This window comes from Panulirus ornatus, chromosome 27 (genome assembly GCF_036320965.1).
Source record: "Panulirus ornatus isolate Po-2019 chromosome 27, ASM3632096v1, whole genome shotgun sequence".
Classification (NCBI taxonomy): Eukaryota; Metazoa; Arthropoda; class Malacostraca; order Decapoda; family Palinuridae; genus Panulirus; species Panulirus ornatus.
This window is the reverse complement of record NC_092250.1, coordinates 4,882,996-4,901,765: the sequence shown is the minus strand read 5'-3', so window position 1 is coordinate 4,901,765 and position 18,770 is coordinate 4,882,996. Positions and strand designations below refer to the sequence as shown.

General features: G+C 37.6%; 1 protein-coding gene across 12 annotated transcripts in view; it reads right to left on the bottom strand.

Annotated features, from left to right (window-relative positions):
• The window catches only part of LOC139757561 (protein transport protein Sec31A-like), an 88,887-nt gene that overhangs the window by 37,574 nt on the left and 32,543 nt on the right, over positions 1 to 18,770 (bottom strand). For 10 of the 12 annotated variants that reach the window (XM_071678160.1, XM_071678152.1, XM_071678155.1 and 7 more), the window contains 6 exons: positions 14,703 to 14,789; positions 7,969 to 8,169; positions 5,819 to 5,994; positions 1,808 to 1,952; positions 1,478 to 1,648; positions 1,201 to 1,356 (listed from right to left, as the gene is read on the bottom strand). In XM_071678160.1, the coding sequence (XP_071534261.1) occupies positions 1,201 to 1,356; positions 1,478 to 1,648; positions 1,808 to 1,952; positions 5,819 to 5,994; positions 7,969 to 8,169; positions 14,703 to 14,789 (936 nt within the window). Of the gene's footprint in view, positions 1 to 1,200; positions 1,357 to 1,477; positions 1,649 to 1,807; positions 1,957 to 5,818; positions 5,995 to 7,968; positions 8,170 to 14,702; positions 14,790 to 18,770 lie in introns of all 12 variants that reach the window. The other 2 variants (XM_071678162.1, XM_071678163.1) reach the window with 1 other exon arrangement.

The following is an 18,770-nucleotide window of genomic DNA, read 5'->3' as shown; positions in this document are numbered from 1 at the left end:
GGCAAGGAACATGGTCCAAATGGAATACCTCCTCACCTCATGTCCTAAGACAGTGTGACTCTGTGGTTCATTTAATACTTGCTTTTCTGATTTGTCTCTATCTAAAATCCATAAATTTTCTTCCTTTGTGGTGGCATGCCTTGTGCAGCTCATCAGAAAAATGGAGACTGTTCTAACCCTTCGAAGTACTGTCCCATCAGATTCACTTTTGAAACTCTCCTCAACTATTATGTCTTGAACACTACCAGTCACATTCCTTTTCAGTTCACCAATGTGGCTTTCATAAGGTTGCTCTCATAATTTAAGGTCCATTCATTATCTCCTATGTAACTCACCTCTGGTCATCCAATCTCATGGACTTTTATGAGACTTTTGTCATAGTCCATGACATCTCCAAAACATTTGATAGTGTGTAGCATTTGACTTTCCCTTTCAAACTTACTGCATCTGGGTCTTCTGCTTCTGTCTGTTCTCCAGTGCAATTACTTTTCAAGTTCTCCCTCCTATTCTGTCAATTGTGGTCCTTCAGGTTCTGTCCTATTGCCTTAACTCTTTCTCTCTGTATATGAGAATTTTTCCTCAGCCTCCAACCACATTTACCCTTAAATAATCATCCTACTCAACAAAGGTAAAATATGTTCAGCGTGAGAAAAAAGAATGGGTACTGATTTGTTCTATTCCTTGTATTGAACATGTCTCCCCTCTTACTGTGGATATGTGCAGCATCTACCCAAGTGGAGCAGAAACCTGGATAAATTCAACAGTATAAAAAGCAATTTCAAACCTTGTCTATTTGAAAACATTTACTTCAACCCCTCAATAACATAAATATGCTGGATATAACTATATCCTGTCTTGTACTCTAGAAAATTCACTTCATGAATATCATAAAATCTGCTTGCCAAAGGCTGGGGGCGTTGTATAGGTGTTATAATTATTTTGGGAGAGGGGGGGGGATGGGGCAACTTATAATTCTGCTTGGGAGCTCAACTTCCGAATAGACAATGTCAAATACTTAACTCCTGCCTGCAGAGTGGGTTGATGGAGGGATTATTACTATTTAGGTAGTCTGACTTCCATTCAGAGTTCATCCAATTACTATTATCACTATATAAGCTCAGGAAAACATTTCTAGAACTCATCCTTGTGTGGAATATAATTTCTTATATCTCACTCACCAAAATTGTTTCTAGACATTACCTGAGGCTGATTTATACTATGTGGGGTGGAGGTCCGTCTCAAGTTTGATGTCTGAGGCGTAGTGGAGCTGGGAATCTGGGGGCTTGGCTGAATGGTGCTTCCAGTAGTGTAGCCCAGAGCACGGTACAATCTGTCTCGTAGTTCAACCATATCTCCCTGAATGGTAAGATGTCATCAATCATTCTTTGACACACAATACCTGCAACTGTCAAAAAAACATTTATACCTTAGCATACTTCTCAAAAGAATTCACTGACAAAACTGGCCTAAGACCAACCTGAGTGGCAGAATTTAAATACGATACTGCTGTATTAAGTGCACCCTGGGCAGCAAGGAGAGATGCATACTGACAAAGGAGGGAACTGACAGTGCTCCCCTCACTTATGTTGGCAGATCTTCCAGTGGCTGCTAAAGAACGCTGCAACCCCATGATGATCTCCACCAAGTCCTATGGAAGGTAGAAATACATTAGAGCTACATGAAAAAAAAAAAAAAACATGAATAAACCTTTAACCACAAAGTTTGTCTGTAAACCTTACTTCTACTACACTTATCAACAGGCATGAAGGCATCAATCAATTAAAAAATCTATCATCAGCTACTGTACCTGCAATTCACTTGGTTTATTTGTTTCTGGTCTTGTCTTGATCCAACAGGAAACAAACTTCTCAAGGCTCCCAGCACAGACATAACAGATCAGCGCTGACAACAGAGCCTCAGCATCTCCCTTAGCTTCAAGACGCTCTCCTAAGCTCTCTACAAAAAGTAAATATAAAATACATAAAAACAAATACAAAATTATAGAAAGAGTGAATGATAAACTAACTACCTATGACAAGATTCTGCAGTAATGTACCGCTAGCACACTGCACTCACCATATATCTTGCATGATGAACAATGTTTTTCTCAGCTGGCACATACACAGTATAATCATCGATCTTGAGCTCATCTAAAATCATATTTAGCCAATCACATGATTATCGAAGCTTCATTTGAATGTTTCTGTAATGGTATCCAAGGGATGTTCATTAGTTCACTTGATAATGCAATGAATAACCTTTCCATCTTTCTTGAAGGGCACTCATAAATTACCTTCTGACATCCTCTCCTCACTTTTGCTTTCTCTGTGCTGGGAAGCCTTTAAAACAAGAATATTGTTCTTGATACCCTCAATCTATTGCCAGGTATTGATATATATCCTATATATGCTGTAGAGGTTGAGTACTTTCAACCTTTCATGATTTACTTACAGCTCCACTCCTTTGATTTCACCTATGAAGTGTCTTTGAGCTCTTTCCACCCTATCAGATTCTGTTTGCCTTGATACTAACCATTTTATACAGCAGTAGCCATGTTTGTTTTCATTTATGTACTGACCAGCTCTACTGTCTTACCTCTTGTGGTAAATGTTCTTATTATTACTCCAATCATTACTTGTGTATACAGAGAGTCATTTTATCAATATGTTCTCCATATTCTTGCTTGTCACTCACAATCACTCCTAAGTTTCTTATTTTCTTTTCCTTAAGATTTTCCCTTTCTGTTGTTCCTTTAAAAGGTTAACTCTTACATCCATTATCCTTCTAAAGCTCAGTTAACGACATTTCTTTTCAGTTGGTTAGATAAAAATTTCCTTTGCCTAAATGTTTCATTATTTGGGATTTTACAATTTATCTTTGTCTTTGTCCTCTTCAATGCTTATATTTTGTTTATGCTGCTCTCATCCCTCAGAACATCTTATTGGACTCTTGACTATATCTATGTCTATGTCTGATATCATTACGGGGCTAGTACTGTTCCTTGAGGGGCTCCTGACTACACATCTTTCTCATCTGATATAGTCCCATTTACTGCTACTTTGAACTTTACATTTGAAAAACTCTTTAATCCAGTTACCTAATCTTCTTCTTCATTTTGTGTATAGCCACTTTTTCCAACAGGATCTTATAATTTACTTTGTCAATTGCCTCAGCATGTCAAGGAATGTAATATCCATTCTCTTTCCTTGCATTAATGTATCATGCATATTAATGTGATGCACAGGCATTTTTGTTAGTCTTCTTTTACCTGGTATAAATCCATGTTGACTTTCATTTATGCGGATGCTACCAAATAAGCGTTTCAGTACATGTTACTTATCACTCTGTCAAAGACTTTACTGATATGCTGATGTAAAACTCACAAGTCTATGGTGTATCAGCCAAAGCCTTGATCCTCCTCGGTGAACCTATCATACATAGGCCATTTTGTGTACCTGAATAGCATTAATGGTTTTGCTATAAATCTCTTTTATCTTTATCAGTAAGATTACTGGGAATCCATCTTGTCCTTGTTCTGGGTTCATCTACTTCTATAACTACTGAAAAAAATTATGTCAAAACTGTTGAAGGCAGGAAATCCATTCGCTCCCAATGCTGGGTTTGTCTTTTGCTGTTATTATATCAAAAACAGTTACATGAAAATTCTCTTCATCTGTTCTTTGTTCTTATATATATATATATATATATATGATTTCATTATTTCCATGTCAGCATTCTTGATTTATAATATAGGTGCCTTCATCCTCTCTTTATGCAAAGCTGACCTCTTTCTTTATCCAATATCTTCCGTTAATCCAAAATTTTCTTTCTCTGGGTATCTTCTTATTTATTTCCCCATACTAAACTTTCTTTCAATTGGTACTGAAGCTTCTCTCCATGTCAGCATTCTTGATTTATACTTTCAGAGCCTCCATTCTCTCTTTACGTAATGTTGCTCTCTCTTCTTTTTCCAATCTCTTCTGTTCATCCAGGTTTCCTTCTCTAGGTATCTTTTTACTCATTTCCCCATACTACACTTTTTTTCAGTTGGTACTGAAGCTTCTCATAAGACGTCGCTGCACTAACCTTTACTTCTTTATCTCGAGATATCAACCCAACTTATTTCTGAAATCTGATCATTCATTTTCTCCCAATCTCTACCAGTCTGTTATGTCACAGTAAAAATTTACATTGCTTAAACTTACAGTATCCCTTCCCTTATCATACAGTTTTTCTAGGTTGCTTAAACCTACGGTAACCTTTTCCTTGTCAAACTGTTTCTATGTAATGAGTAGGATGTAGTAAAAACCTACGGTAACCTTTTCCTTGTCAAACTGTTTCTATGTAATGAGTAGGATGTAGTAACCTCTAAAATATTAGGATCTGATATATTACTTTCATTAACTTCATGCCCATTGGAGAGTTCCATATAATTGTAAATAGCATGTATCTAACATAGTAGTCTCTTGCTAGCATATGATAAACTTCTACATGAATAATGTTTCATATACATTCATTACTTTCCTTAGCTGTTCCCTCTCCTTTGTTGATTCATTTTTTCTTTTAAGTTAGCATGCATGATCTGTCTCTCTCTCTTCTCATTCTGCAAATTGGAAGTTGAAGTTTCTTGTCCATAAAACAATTGGTTGGGGTTTACTTAAGTTTTTAAAGATTTCCTCTTCGTCTTAAAAAGTAATATCAACAGACTATGGCATCTAAACTATAACAAAAGATTAACTAATTAATTATAGTGAACATCACAGCCAATAATACAGTAAATCTGGTATCATACAATTCCAGATAAACCCAAGCTAAATTACTTTAAACCTTAAAACTGCTAGAAGCATCAACTGATGTCATCAGTTGATGACGTAATTGTTCCTGCCCTGATATGTATTCCCAGTTAATATTTTACTCAACCACTTAATCAACTGTCATTAGCTTTCTCCTCCCACAGCTGGAAAGTATATGCCAAAGACAAAAAAGAGATAGGATTAAAGAGCAAATGTTTTAATCTTGAAGGAAACTAGACAAGGATGATACAGAATCATTCAGTCAAGAATAATTCCTGGAAACATACCCAAAAGGAATAAGACAGAGATATAAGATTAGTTAATGTGATACCCGGTGATCTAAGAAATTTACATGGAATGGTTATATGAACAATGAAAACAAGATTAGACTCACAGATGAAGACAACACTAAATGAACATTAAGTAGATAAGTACGCTAGGAGAAAAGCTACAACAAGCAAGACAAGTGATGGGATGGGGAGAGATGGTTAAGTGAATTGTTGTTCTTCAACATACATATCAAATGGTGAGTGTTACATACCAGCTCTGATGCCATGGCAAAATCTAACCACAGGCACTTAAATATCATGGATATATACTCTCAATAACCAAGCAGGTTGTACTGGTGACAGACATATACATGTATATATACACCACTAAAATCCCAAGTTCCAAGTGATGTACTTCCCAGGCCAATGGCTTTCTAATACCTACTGTGTGTGTGTGTGTGTGTGTGAGAGAGAGAGAGAGAGAGAGAGAGAGAGAGAGAGAACCAACTTTAATACCCATGATGAGATTTTGCTCACGGTACGCCTTATTTGAAAAATAATACAGTTTCTCTACAGTTAAACAGAGACATGGAAAGTTTTTACAATATCAAAACTAAATTTCCTGCTACTTTACTTGTAAATAAATACCATATGAGCTCTAGACATGAATAAATAAAATACATAAACACAGAAAGAGTTCAAAGAAATGTTCTTACTCAAATATCACTCAAAATTCAACATAAAAGCTATAAAAACCTGCCTGCAAGGGATGGGAATTGCTCATCATTGGAATACGTGAGAGCTGCCACTAATGCTTCTTTCCACCTGCTAAGGTTACAGGCAGTAGAGATGGAAGTCAGATCACCATGGACAATTGCACCCACCAGTGATGATAAACTTCCATCCACCTGATCCAGTACAGCATCACGAGTCTGTCAATTTGAATGTATAAGATCATTTGGTCACTGAAAGTGTAAAAAGTTCAAGAGCACCAAACCGAGCAATAAAGAATTCAGATTTATGGCAAAGCATAGTTGTGTATGAACTGGCTGGTGGATGGAACAAGGAGGAGGGGGAGAATGAGGACAAGATGGAAGGACAGAGTGAAAGGTGCTTTAAGTTATTTGGCCCTGAATATGAAGGAGTGTATAAAGACTGCATTGGACAGAAAAATTGGAGCAATGTAGTACAAAAGGAGCTGTCACTGGGATAAGCCAAGGCTAGTGAAATGGTCTGGGACATACACAGAAAGGTCTATGGGGCTTGGCTGTGGACAGGGGGCTCTGGTTTCAACACTTGTACATGGATGCTAGAGATTGGATGAAAGCAAGTATGGCCTTTCTTAGTTTGCTCCTTGTACTGCCATGCTATGCAGGAAATGGGGAATGAGTATGAAACAATAGCTCAAATGTTTATTTCATTTTTTCCCTACTTGTTTGCTTCCCGAGTTACTAAGGTAGCATCAAGATGGCCTCATTTACTCATATCCATTTTATCATGTATAGTGCACGTAAACCAGAGCCCTCAATCCATAACCAGGCCCCATATACCTTTCAGTGGTTACCCTTGACCCTTTCATATACCCTAATTTAACCCACTACATTGCCCCTAGTACACAATACAGCTACAATTAACTCTATCTCTTGCAAGCATCATTGCATGCATCACACCCTCCTTCATGCTCAGGCTCCATATGCACAAAGCTTCTTTCGATCCATCCTTCCATCTCTTTGGTTTCCTTCTCCCTTGTTCTCACCACTTCCAACATGCATAACCTCTTTGTCAACCTTTCCTCCTTTGTCCTCTCCACATGTCTGGAATATTTCAGAAAACCTCTTCAGCTTTCCCATACATACTCCTCTTACAGCCACACAACTACCTTCCAAACCCAATCTTAAAAACTACCTTGCCAGATATAAGCCAGAAATTACACTCTCCAGTCACATAAAAGTTTCCCATCTATGTTCTGGAGACCATCCAATCACTTCAAGGTTATAAGCACAATTTCAACATATCACAAAACCCCTAATGCCCATGGTAAGACAACCACAATGAAGACAATGAGCACTTACAGCTCAACTGCCCTACACTCTCTCCATGTAAAACACACACACATCACCACAATCCACGAACTGTGGTCCTGGTTTCCTGAGCACTGCATGAACCCCACAAAAGACTGAAGGTACAATCAGAGCAGGAAGGTACGACACAGTAAATGAGGTTTTCCATGTTCCACCTACAATTGGTAAAACTGTGAGCAAGAAGGCACCTTAAACAAAGTTGTATCATCATTGCATGAAAAGAATCAAAGGCTCATCAAGGACTTTCCTGCCCTTAAGGAACCCAACTGGAACACAATTTTGAAGTAGCATAAGGTGTCCTGGGCTTGTACTACTAATTACAAATTAGTTATTCACAAGAAAGCTTTTCCATGACTAGACATCATGCTGTATATTGAAATCCCCTTGTTTCTTTCCTATAAAGTCCAATGTACAAGGCAAAAAAGTTCTGTTATACATATTTCATGACAATCATTCTTACATTACATTATTTTGCTCATTATGTCTGTCTTGAAAACATAGTCCAACAACTTCACTTGCATAAAAATTTTCATCTTCTTGTACATAATCCCAAATATCTCATTCTAATCAAAAGCTCCATTAGAATACAGCTACAGCTTCGAATTTCAGGGTAAGTTTACTTAGAATAATTATGTTTCACTTACTCATATGGAAATGCAAAACTTGTCAAAGGAAGCTATAAGCCATTCTTAAACATTCCATATCAGAGATCATATCGTGCACTTCAACAAAATAATATGTAACATGACCCTAATTTCTATATTCCTTTTTTAGCCTTTCTACAACATGCAGGTTCTATAATTTCTGAAATGATGTCTTACATACCTTAGAAAAGAGTTCTGGTCCAGCATGAGCTGCTAGAGTCAATGCATGTGGAAACAACCTGTCTTTGATGCATAAATCAACAGCAGATTCCAAGTCTCCCACCAACAGTGCTTGTGTTATCATGCCATGGCTATTTTCTTCTTTCTCTTCTACTTCAAGACTGACAACAGGCATGCTTGCTTCAACTTCTGGTTCAGCTACCTAAAAGATTTTGGGACTTCGATGAAAACAATTACTCTCTCTAACTATTGTAATTGGGTATGGCCTTCCCTCAGAATAAAATTCTGATGAACATACCACATATTCCTGGGAAAACAGCAATAATCTTAACCATTTAGTCATTCCATTAGAGAAAGGTAGCAAATGTATAAAAATCTATCAAGTAATAGAAAGAGCACCATTTCTTACAAACAAGACACTATGACAAGATTTCGCTATTTGGCATGGTTGACACACAATACCCTCCACGTACCTTGCTTACCTGAGTATTCTCCATTGCCATGTACACTGCATAGTTGTCAAACTTGCATTTTTTTTTAATTGGCGGTAAGCTGAACAGTCTTTCCATCTTCGTACATTGTTTCAAATGTTTTTAGCATAATCTAAGGAAGTACAGGAGAACTGTTCATCCTCTTACTTCCATGCGATCTTTTTAGTTTAGGCACATAGCCCTTGGCTCCTTCAACTGTTACCTACCTTCAAGCAAAAACAATAAGAATTTACTAAAAGACATGGATACCGAGTGATGTTCACAATGTCTTGCTTGATTAATACCATTTCTTTCTGGTGCTACTACACAGTTATCAATCCTGGGTTCCTGACTTAAACCATACACAGTTACAAGTTATATCAAATGCTTCTTATTACTCCTGACAGTACACTAAATGGTCTTCCGATTTGTGCATAGCTCTCATACATATCTGTTTCAATTTTGGTACATTCCAAGGTATTTTTGTAAGCCTACTGGCACTCCTAATAGATTTTCAAGATATAGGTTGATCATCCCTCATCCAAAAATCCGAAATGCTCCAAAATCCAAAAGTTTTGAGCAGTGACGTGATGTTACAAGTAGAAAATTCAACATCTAAACACGTCATTTCTACATTGTGCTAATGGTATTTCATATCTTTTTTCACTGTTACGTACTTATGTGTGAATAAGTGTTAGAAAATGATTGCTTATCAGTAGCATAAAAATTCAGAGTCAAGAATGAAGGTGATGCCAAACAACCAAAAACTGTCCACATGGGTGGCTGAGGTTGTGACACCGTAGCTTTCTGATGGATGTGTTACACAAATTTTCTTTCATGTGAAAAATTATCAAAATCTTGTATAGATTACCTTTAGGCTATATGTATAATGAGTTTATGAAACATAAATAGATTCTATGTTCAGACTTGGGTCCCATCCCCAAGATATATATATATATATTTTTTTTTTTTTTCAAACTATTTGCCATTTCCCGCATTAGCGAGGTAGCGTTAAGAACAGAGGACTGGGCCTTTGAGGGAATACCCTCACCTGGCCCAATTCTCTGTTCCCTTTTTTGGAAAATTAAAAAAAAAACGAGAGGGGAGGATTTCCAGCCCCCCGCTCCCTCCCCTTTTAGTCGCCTTCTACGACACGTAGGGAATACGTGGGAAGTATTCTTTCTCCCCTATCCCCAGGGATAGATATATATATATATACAAATATTCCAAAATCTGTAAAACATCTGGTCTCAGGCATTTCAGATAAGGGATACTTAACCTGTATATAAACTCTGATGTTAAATATTCACAAGAGTGTGGGATTTGTAAATTTTCTGACCTAAGCCTAAATCATCCTTAGAGTCAGGGAGCAATTAGTTTTCTAACCTATGCCTAAATCATGCCAGAAATAATTAGATTTCTAACGATCAGTATATCTCAGTCAAAAGTATCTGGTAGTAGTAAATTTTCTAACCTTACCATGCAAAAAATGTAATGTAAAACATGGAAGGTTTCCCCCCAAACTCAATGCCTTCCTTGATTTGCTATCACTGTCACAAACCTATCTATTCTATCAATACATCTGATGCCTGTTCTAACTGGAGCTCCCTCAAAGGAGTGGCCACAGCAAAAAAGTTTCCATGACTAGCAAACTCCAGGGCCGCTTCTTAGCCTTTAGTACCTCACCCTTCACAGACCACCGATAGAAGGCAACTCTAACACAATGTTTGCAGAGGCTCCTACCCAATGTTCCTACTGACTACTCTTATCTAATGCTCCTACCTACTCTACTGCAAGGTTAGTACATAGTGCTCATTGCAGGCAGATTTCGAGTTATGAAGAATGAACTGTGCAAGTTACGTGTTGTCAAGTGTTAAGCATGACTAGGAGAGACTGTATGGTAACAAAATCAGTTTGCAAGAAACTAGCTGAAATAAAATAGAGTTTGTGCTCTCATCAGTGTTTGCCGGTTTTAATCAATAGAAACATAAGGTGTCTTATGCTAGTTTTCAGCCTTTTCTGCCTGAAGATTTTGTCGAGTTTGATGAGAAAGTTGAATTAGTCCATGTTACCATTATGTAAGGTACTGGTGTTGCTAAGTCCTTTTTGCTGGAGTATGTTCTTCTATCTGTGCACTGGTGTTTTGTTGGAACAAGTTCCTGGATCTGTGGAAGTTCCTCTGCAATCATGGTACCTTAACTCAGGTTCTGTGCCTGGATAAGTGTCTATGGGAGCCAATTCGATGCTGCTAGCTCCAGGAGTTAATCATATTTAGGATATTAGTGAAAGGGTGATACCAAATCTTCTTATGTCACAGACGTGCCACTTGACGGTGTTGCAGCTTCCGAGAGAAATGTCAGACTTCTTTCTTGCTTGTGCTTTGATGCATGCATTAGCATGTCAGTTTGCTGCGAGGGAAAACTGTTCTTGATTGATTCCCTACCTCTGGTGATAATGTTCCAGCTGTGGACTTTGGTGTCGAGAGATTGTTTCAGAAGGTGACTTTGGTTTAGGCTTGAGGTTTCCAAATAAATCTTTTCTCCCAAGATTCTGATGACTCGGGGAAGATGATTTTCGTTTAGGCTCCATGTTCAATGAGGTGTAAGAATCAATTACTTCTTTGAGTTCTCATGTTTCTGCAGACACTTTGATGAAGTCAGAGTGCCCTTCTGAGGATGTTTGGTGCTCTGAGTCTAATCTACATGTCACTGTTGGTACTGGTGCTGAACATCCCAATATGCAGAACAGGCTGAGGATCCACAGTTTAAGGAGTTAGTGAGGAGAATGCTAAGGCGCTTATAACCTGTTACTGATAAAAGTCTGGAGCTCTAACACATTAGCGATGAACACTCACTGTACAAGCCAATGAGGAATTGGAAACTGTACTACACTCTGTTCTGCCACACGTATCTAGGAGGGGTGATAAAGTCAACACATGAAATGCCTCTTGCAGTTCATTCAGAAGTCAAGAAGACTTACTCTGGAGTGTTGGAACACTTCCTTGCCCAGTATTACAACTGATGTAGTCAATCAATGTAAATCATGTCATACATGTCAGTTAATGGGGATATACCCATAGATATACCACTTAGCAAAATCATAGCTGACTATGTTTGTCTGCTGCCAAAGACAAAGGTTGAAAACTATCATGGGTGCATCTACACAAGTTCCTGAAGATAATCCTTTGCAACAAATATCAGCAAAGGTAACTGCAGGAGCTCTGCTGAAATCTAAATTGTCTGGACTAATCCAACTAAACATGTAGGAATTAGGTTTTTATTAAATTCTGTGTAGCGCTTACCAACCAGAAAGTCAAGGTGCACTAAAATGTTGCCACCTACTCTTTTCAAGTATCTTTAAAGAAATTCTGTCATCAGACTTGTAAAAACAGGGGTGAGGGAGTTCTATTTTTGTTAGATGCTGTTAAGGATTCCATTCAAGAATCACTAGATTTTAGCTCATATGATGTGGTATCTGATATGATGCAAGGGGACTTTAAAATCTAAGGTGTGATTTGCAAAAAAAAAATTTTAAATACATTTTAAACTATGTAATTATCTTTACATATGATGCTTGAAAACTGGCTTGGGAAAATTAGAGAGTCCAACGGTGTCTTGAAGGGTTAGTTTCATAAGGGAAAAAGAGTGAAACTATGAATCTGGTGACAGCATATTTGTGTTCTTACCATTTTTTGGACAGCTGTGCATGCTTGATATTTTGGAGATTAAATGATGCTGAAGAAGAACTGCCCTTGAGAGTCAAATCTCAAACAATGAACATGGTCCAACAATTCAATCACAGTGTGAAAAAGAAAAATGAAGTGACGAATCATATTCAAAAGTAACAGAAAATACAGATAAAATCTATTGCTAAGTAAGTGCCTGGTGGTGGTCTGAACAATTCATTTGACAGTGCATGATAAAACAAGAAGACATGGAGATGAGGTTTTTCTTTCTACGTGTGTTTTCCGACTGCACTCTTATACTATACACAAACAAACAGTCAGAGGTAAATGATATGAATATATTCAGATCTGTTTAACCTTTTGTAGTAATATTTTGGGTGAAGGAGATAGGTGGCAAGTGTGGAGAGGATCCTGAAGGATCTGCTTCATTCTTTATAGTGAAAACTCAACTTCTCACTTCATGCAAACTCTTACTTCATACAGACACAAAGTCAGAAGCAAAGAAAGTTAAAACTGTATAGGAAGAAATATTACACCTTTCATATGTGTGAGTGCATCAAGTGACTGGCATATGTGAGGAGAACATTTGAACATCTTTCTTTCTTTGAAAAATTCTAACTCGTTACGTATCTAAGGCTGTCATCTGCTTTTGAACGCTGCCTTGCTGTGGGAAACGGCGGGTGTGTATGAAAATAGAGACTGAGTGTGAGCAAATGTGGCCTTTGAGTCTCTTTTCCTTGTGCTACCTCCCTAAAGCAGGGGGGTAGCGATGCTGTTTCCTGTGGGACAGGGTAGTGCCAGGAATGGATGGAGGCAAGCAAGTATGAATATATACATGTGTAAATATGTGTATATGCTGATATGTATATATATGTATATGTGTTTATGTTGATATGCATATGCATGTATATGTGTGTATGGACATTTATGTATATATATATATGTGTATATGAGTGGATGGGCCATTCTTTCGTCTGTTTCCTTGCGCTACCTCGCTAACGTGGGAGACAGCGACAAAGCAAAATAGAAATAAAAAAAAAATAATATATACACACACACATATACATATATATACATGTACATAATTCATACTGTCTGCCCTTATTCATTCCCATTGCCACCCCGCCACACATGAAATGAAAACCCCCTTCCCCCGCATGTGCGCGAGGTAGTGCTAGGAAAAGACAACAAAGGCCACATTCGTTCACGCTCAGTCTCTAGCTGTCATGCATAATGCACTGAAACCACAGCTCCCTTTCCACATCCAGGCCCCACAGAACTTTCCATGGTTTACCCCAGACGCTTCACATGCCCTGGTTCAATCCAATGACAGCATGTTGACCCCGGTATACCACATTGTTCAATTCACTCTATTCCTTGCACGCCTTTCACCCTCCTGCATGTTCAGGCCCCGATCACTCAAAGTCTTTTTCACTCCATCTTTCCACCTCCAATTTGGTCTCCCACTTCTCCTCATTCCCTCCACAATGTGATAAACTGGGGTCTATGTGCTGTCAATGGATTGAACCAAGGAATGTGAAGCGTCTGGGGTAAACCATGGAAAGCTCTGTGGGACTTGGATGTGGAAAGGGAACTGTGGTTTCAGTGCAGCTAGAGACTGAGTGTGAATGAATGTGGCCTTTGTTGTCTTTTCCTAGCGCTACCTCACACACGCACGGGGAAAGGGGTGCCATTTCATGTGTGGCGGGGTGGTGGTGGGAATAGATGAAGGCAGCAAGTATGAATATGTATATGTGAATATGTCTGTGTATGTATATGTATGTATACGTTGAAATGTGTATGTATGCATATGTGCCCGTGTGGGCGTTTATGTATATACATGTGTACGTGGGTGGGTTGGGCCATTCCTCGTCTGTTTCCTTGAGTTACCTCACTGACGCGGGAGATGGCGATTGTGTATAAAAAAAGAATATATTTTATTTATATTATACTTGACTGCCACCCGTGTCAGTAAGGTAGTGCCAGAAAACAGACGAACAACAACCCATAAACTCATATACACATATATATCATAAATGCCCATACATGTACATATATCTCCAAGTACATATCAACATATACACATGTATGTACATACACATACACAGACATAAACATATATACACATGTACATATTCATACCTGCCTTCGTCCATTCCCAGCACCATCCCACCCCACAGGAAACAGTATAACTACCCCTGGAAAATATTTGGCTGTGCCTAACTAACAGCAGTATTCTTACTCACTGCTGCAGACATGCTTGTTTGATTGCTGTTTCACAAATAATATCTAATGTTAAAAAGAAAATTGGAAATTTATAATGCAGAACAGTGTGCAATGCATGTTGAGAAGTATTATATGCAAGATGGAAAGAAAGAGTGTTTGTCTGGGGACTGAATACTGGCAATCCACAAGTAGGCAAGACAGTTCACCAAATCAGCTTTCTAGATTAAAGCTTTGATGTAATCTTGAAAGAATATGTAAAGGTAAACTCACAAGTATACATCGAGTTACTAAACTCAAAATACAAACTCATGGGTTTTCAACTACTTTAAAAAAGAATGATAAAAAGCAACTCACCTCAGTTTCTGGAGTTTTATCAAATGAGTGTCCAGAGGCAATCATCTCAAACTGTTCACTAGGGTCAAGGGAACTTGTACTACCTTCCTGTGAATAACAACAGTTAAGAACATCAAACTGTCACTATTTGTACCATATAACCAGTCAAAATTACTGATAAAATGCTCATACAAAAATAAGGCATCAATACCACAGAATACATTCTAAACTATGCTTTATTTTGCTGTCTAATGGAATAAAGCAAGCAAAATCTTATGCAAACTGGTTAACTTATTCATCTGTGAAATTTAAGCGATCAACTTGAACTAAAAAGGAACACAACTACTGCAACATGCTAAACTACTAAAATTCCAGAGTACTAACAATTTATGGTATAATCTACACAAATGGCTAGAAGTTGCATAATTGAAACAAATAAGAAGCAACACAAATCAAGATACATCAAAACTCAAGTATCACAGTAAAGTGGAACATGGTGTCATATCCTGGAATTATGAGCTGCTTAGATGCTTTGGCTATAAGCCTATAAGTATTTCTTTCATCAGTCATTGAAATACTACAACACAACTTCCTACCTTCTTCTGAACTACTGTTTGTTTTCCTTGAAAACTAAAATTTTTCAAAGAAGTATTTCAATTATAAACAATGTCAAGAGTTCACTGCAGACCCAGAATATCTTAAACCCATTCTTTCTTACCTTTATCACCCTATACCTGGTGAACCCAAAAGTCCATCTGCTCATGGCCAATGCACAATTTTCTTCAATTATTCATAATTCTTGCATTTCCTCTATGCTGAGTCCATTCTTTTATAACATGTTTGATATGCCTTCTCCAGGCAGTTCTCAGCCCTTTAATTGGTCTTCCTTTATCACACATATGATGAAATATTCTCTGTAAATCTCTATCATGCAATAACCTTAAATAAACCTACCATTGCACTTGATTTTTCTATAAGGTGCTATGATTAATATCAAACTCAATGTCTGTCTTCTGCTACTTGCATTTCGCTCATAGATTTTCTGATCATTACCAACATCTTGCTTCCATTCATATCAATCAGTTTCAAAAGTTTCATATAAATAGCTAACTTAACCTTTTGGAAAATATTTTAATCTTTTAGCATAGAGGTATACTGAACCCACATTTTTACAGAATTTGGTTATCCTTATGAATTACTGGTTTACCGGTGGAGTATGCATTCACAATGCTACTCAATTATCTGAAATTTTAAGCTTTCGTATCTGTTACCAATCCATGAGTATATGGGAGAAAGAACACAGCTCATGAATTCCTGCATGCCATAAAACGCAAGTAACTATGAAGGACTGAAGCAGGGGGCTGGAAATCCCCCTATGCAGCATTAGTTTCCGACAGAAGGAACGGTGGAAGAAGCCAAGCAAGGGTCTCTTTCCTCTAAGGCTCATACGCTCTGAACAGAACCTTGTTCATGTAAGAAATAGCTCTTATTTCATACTATTACCTCTAATAGTTTATTCCACTGTTGTACAATTAGTTAAAATGTACTTGCAATCTATCCAACATCATCTGCATACATAAGGCACTGAGATCAACCTTATAAATGTGTTCTCTCATAGAAACCCGTTTGCATACATAATAAAAAGCAATGGCAACTACCCAATTACATGATTACTCTTAGTTCCACAAGTACTTCCCATATACTTTCCTTTGGGCTAGAGATGAGTGCCTCTTCCGGTACCACAAAATACATTATTTACTATATCTAACTGCCACTTTCCACTTTACTGAGATATAATCAAGAACAAATAAATTATGGCCTTATTTGCACACATCCCATCCCTAGCTGTTATGTGCACTAGAAATGTTCCAATCACATAACTTACATATATAATCATTTCGACTCTCCTATTATCAGAAAGTCAAGATATGTCAAAACTGTTACTTTCATTTACATTATTCTTAAAAATATAGCTTAAATTAACCTGGTAAAAACCCTTGAAGCTACAGCATTGCTTAAGTTTCTTAAATCTTCAAAATTTAAACTACACATTTAAAACTGAAAGGACTAGAATAATTCCTTTCCTTCTAGAATCCTTTGTTACACCTGGAAAAATGTTTACATAAACCAGTCCCTTGGCTGGTTTTATCATATCTTTGCTTTATTATGGCATAGTTCTTTAACTCTAAGTCTGAAACACACAAAGCATATGAAAGACTGGTAAAGTCCTAACCTTACACCTCATATATTCTGAATTTTTTCATCTGCATTTGAAAGAACCAATGGCACCCTATCACAGGAATGTACATGAAACTGATGTCACCAGCTTACAGAAATATCCAAAAAGTGCAGTTACCTACAAAAATCCACAGTGGAAAAGCATAGCATGTACTCCAACTCAGGCTTTTGTCCACAGTCCTGTTATGTAATGTAAACAAATGCGTTTTGCACAATTCGGATGACAATGACAGCCAAAATTCAAATTCATATATATCAAGAGACCATTATGAGTGACATGATATCAGATGAAGACTCATTCTATCTAAGCAAAGCAGATGAAAATGAAACTAAAGGATGATGCAATGGAACAGTGAGTACATGGTGTATTTCAATGGCTGCAATGTGCCAAGATTGAAATACCTAGGCATCATGCTAAAGTTTTATGTATCTGTGATGTATCTGGTTTACATGGCTATGGCTATTTATACATTTCAGTGCAGTAACCCCTCCCCCAGTGCTGCTTGGGGGTTAATTATACGAGTCTGCATCTTGGTAAAACAACTCTAGAAAATATTTAATTCACCTTAATAATTTCAGTGAAGCCATGTTCGAACAATCTAAAGTGGGGAAAAGGCACTCTTTGGGAATGTTAATTCTGTTACATCCCAAAATATTTCCTAAGGATAAAAGAAATTCCCCACTTGATACGTGTAATGTAAACTTACCTTGGTCTAAAGGTGACATGGCAATCTGTAAGTCATCTCCCCACCCAAAAGGCTGGGGGTTTTCAGAGAGTAGCAAAGGCAACTCTGAATCAGAAGCAAATAGCTACTGGGGTGTATTTAGGAATCACCTGAATCACATCCTGGTCAGAAAATGGGATGCATGTCAGAGTGCTCTTACTGAGGCCACAATCGTGTATGAGATATCCTTATGCTCAATCATTTTCAATTTTTCACCAAAACTGAGGTACTCCTGGACTTTTCAGCATCTGAACCACTGATACTAATCTTAACTTCCAAGATCTACACAAAAGGATAGTCTTTATAACACAAAAAACACAGGCACTTATGCAAGAAAACAGGCACCAAATATGTTCATGTGTTTACCGAACATTGGCTTATCTCAAACTAGTAGGTAGTGACCAAGCTTAGTCTGTTTTGTCTTGAAATCTATTCTCAAATGTATGAAATATCTATCTTTGTTGATGTAATGATTTAAAAATTAGTATTGAACAATGAACCTAGTGTCACATAAAGTAAAACTAAGTGTATTTGTGCAAGATGTGTTGTGTGTATATGAACAAAGGAAAAAATGCAACAAGGTGATGCAACGCAGGCTGTTACATATTCTGCTGATGCCCAGTATCCTCAGTATCGTATCTAAAGCTTCATCTCGATATAATAATATAATCACTAGTTCTACTTCTTCCTTATCATACTGCCTTAATTTCTTATACATCTTCCTTTATACTTACTTCCTGCCCCAGGAACCTCTTCATTCTTTATGAAACTCTCATAGCACTCAGAAACCCTGCCACAACCACCAAGCAGGACTACAGGTCATAAAGCACAGTGATGTTGGGTGTGTGTGTGTCTGTGTATATATGGGAAGAATACAGGGCAATTCAACAGTATATGTTCGATGTCTCCATTCTGGTGATTGCACTGTGGGCATTTAAGGACCTGGGATATGTTGAATCAGTGTTTGTAGTAATGTAGAGATAGGTGATGTCTTCAGTCTAGACAGGTAAATGTGACTTGCGTTTGTCTAGGGAGTGTGGTTTCAGATGGTTTTATGTTTGATGGGGTGATGTGTAAGAATGAATGCTAGTGCCTTCATTAATACACACCCAACTCTCTACCCTCT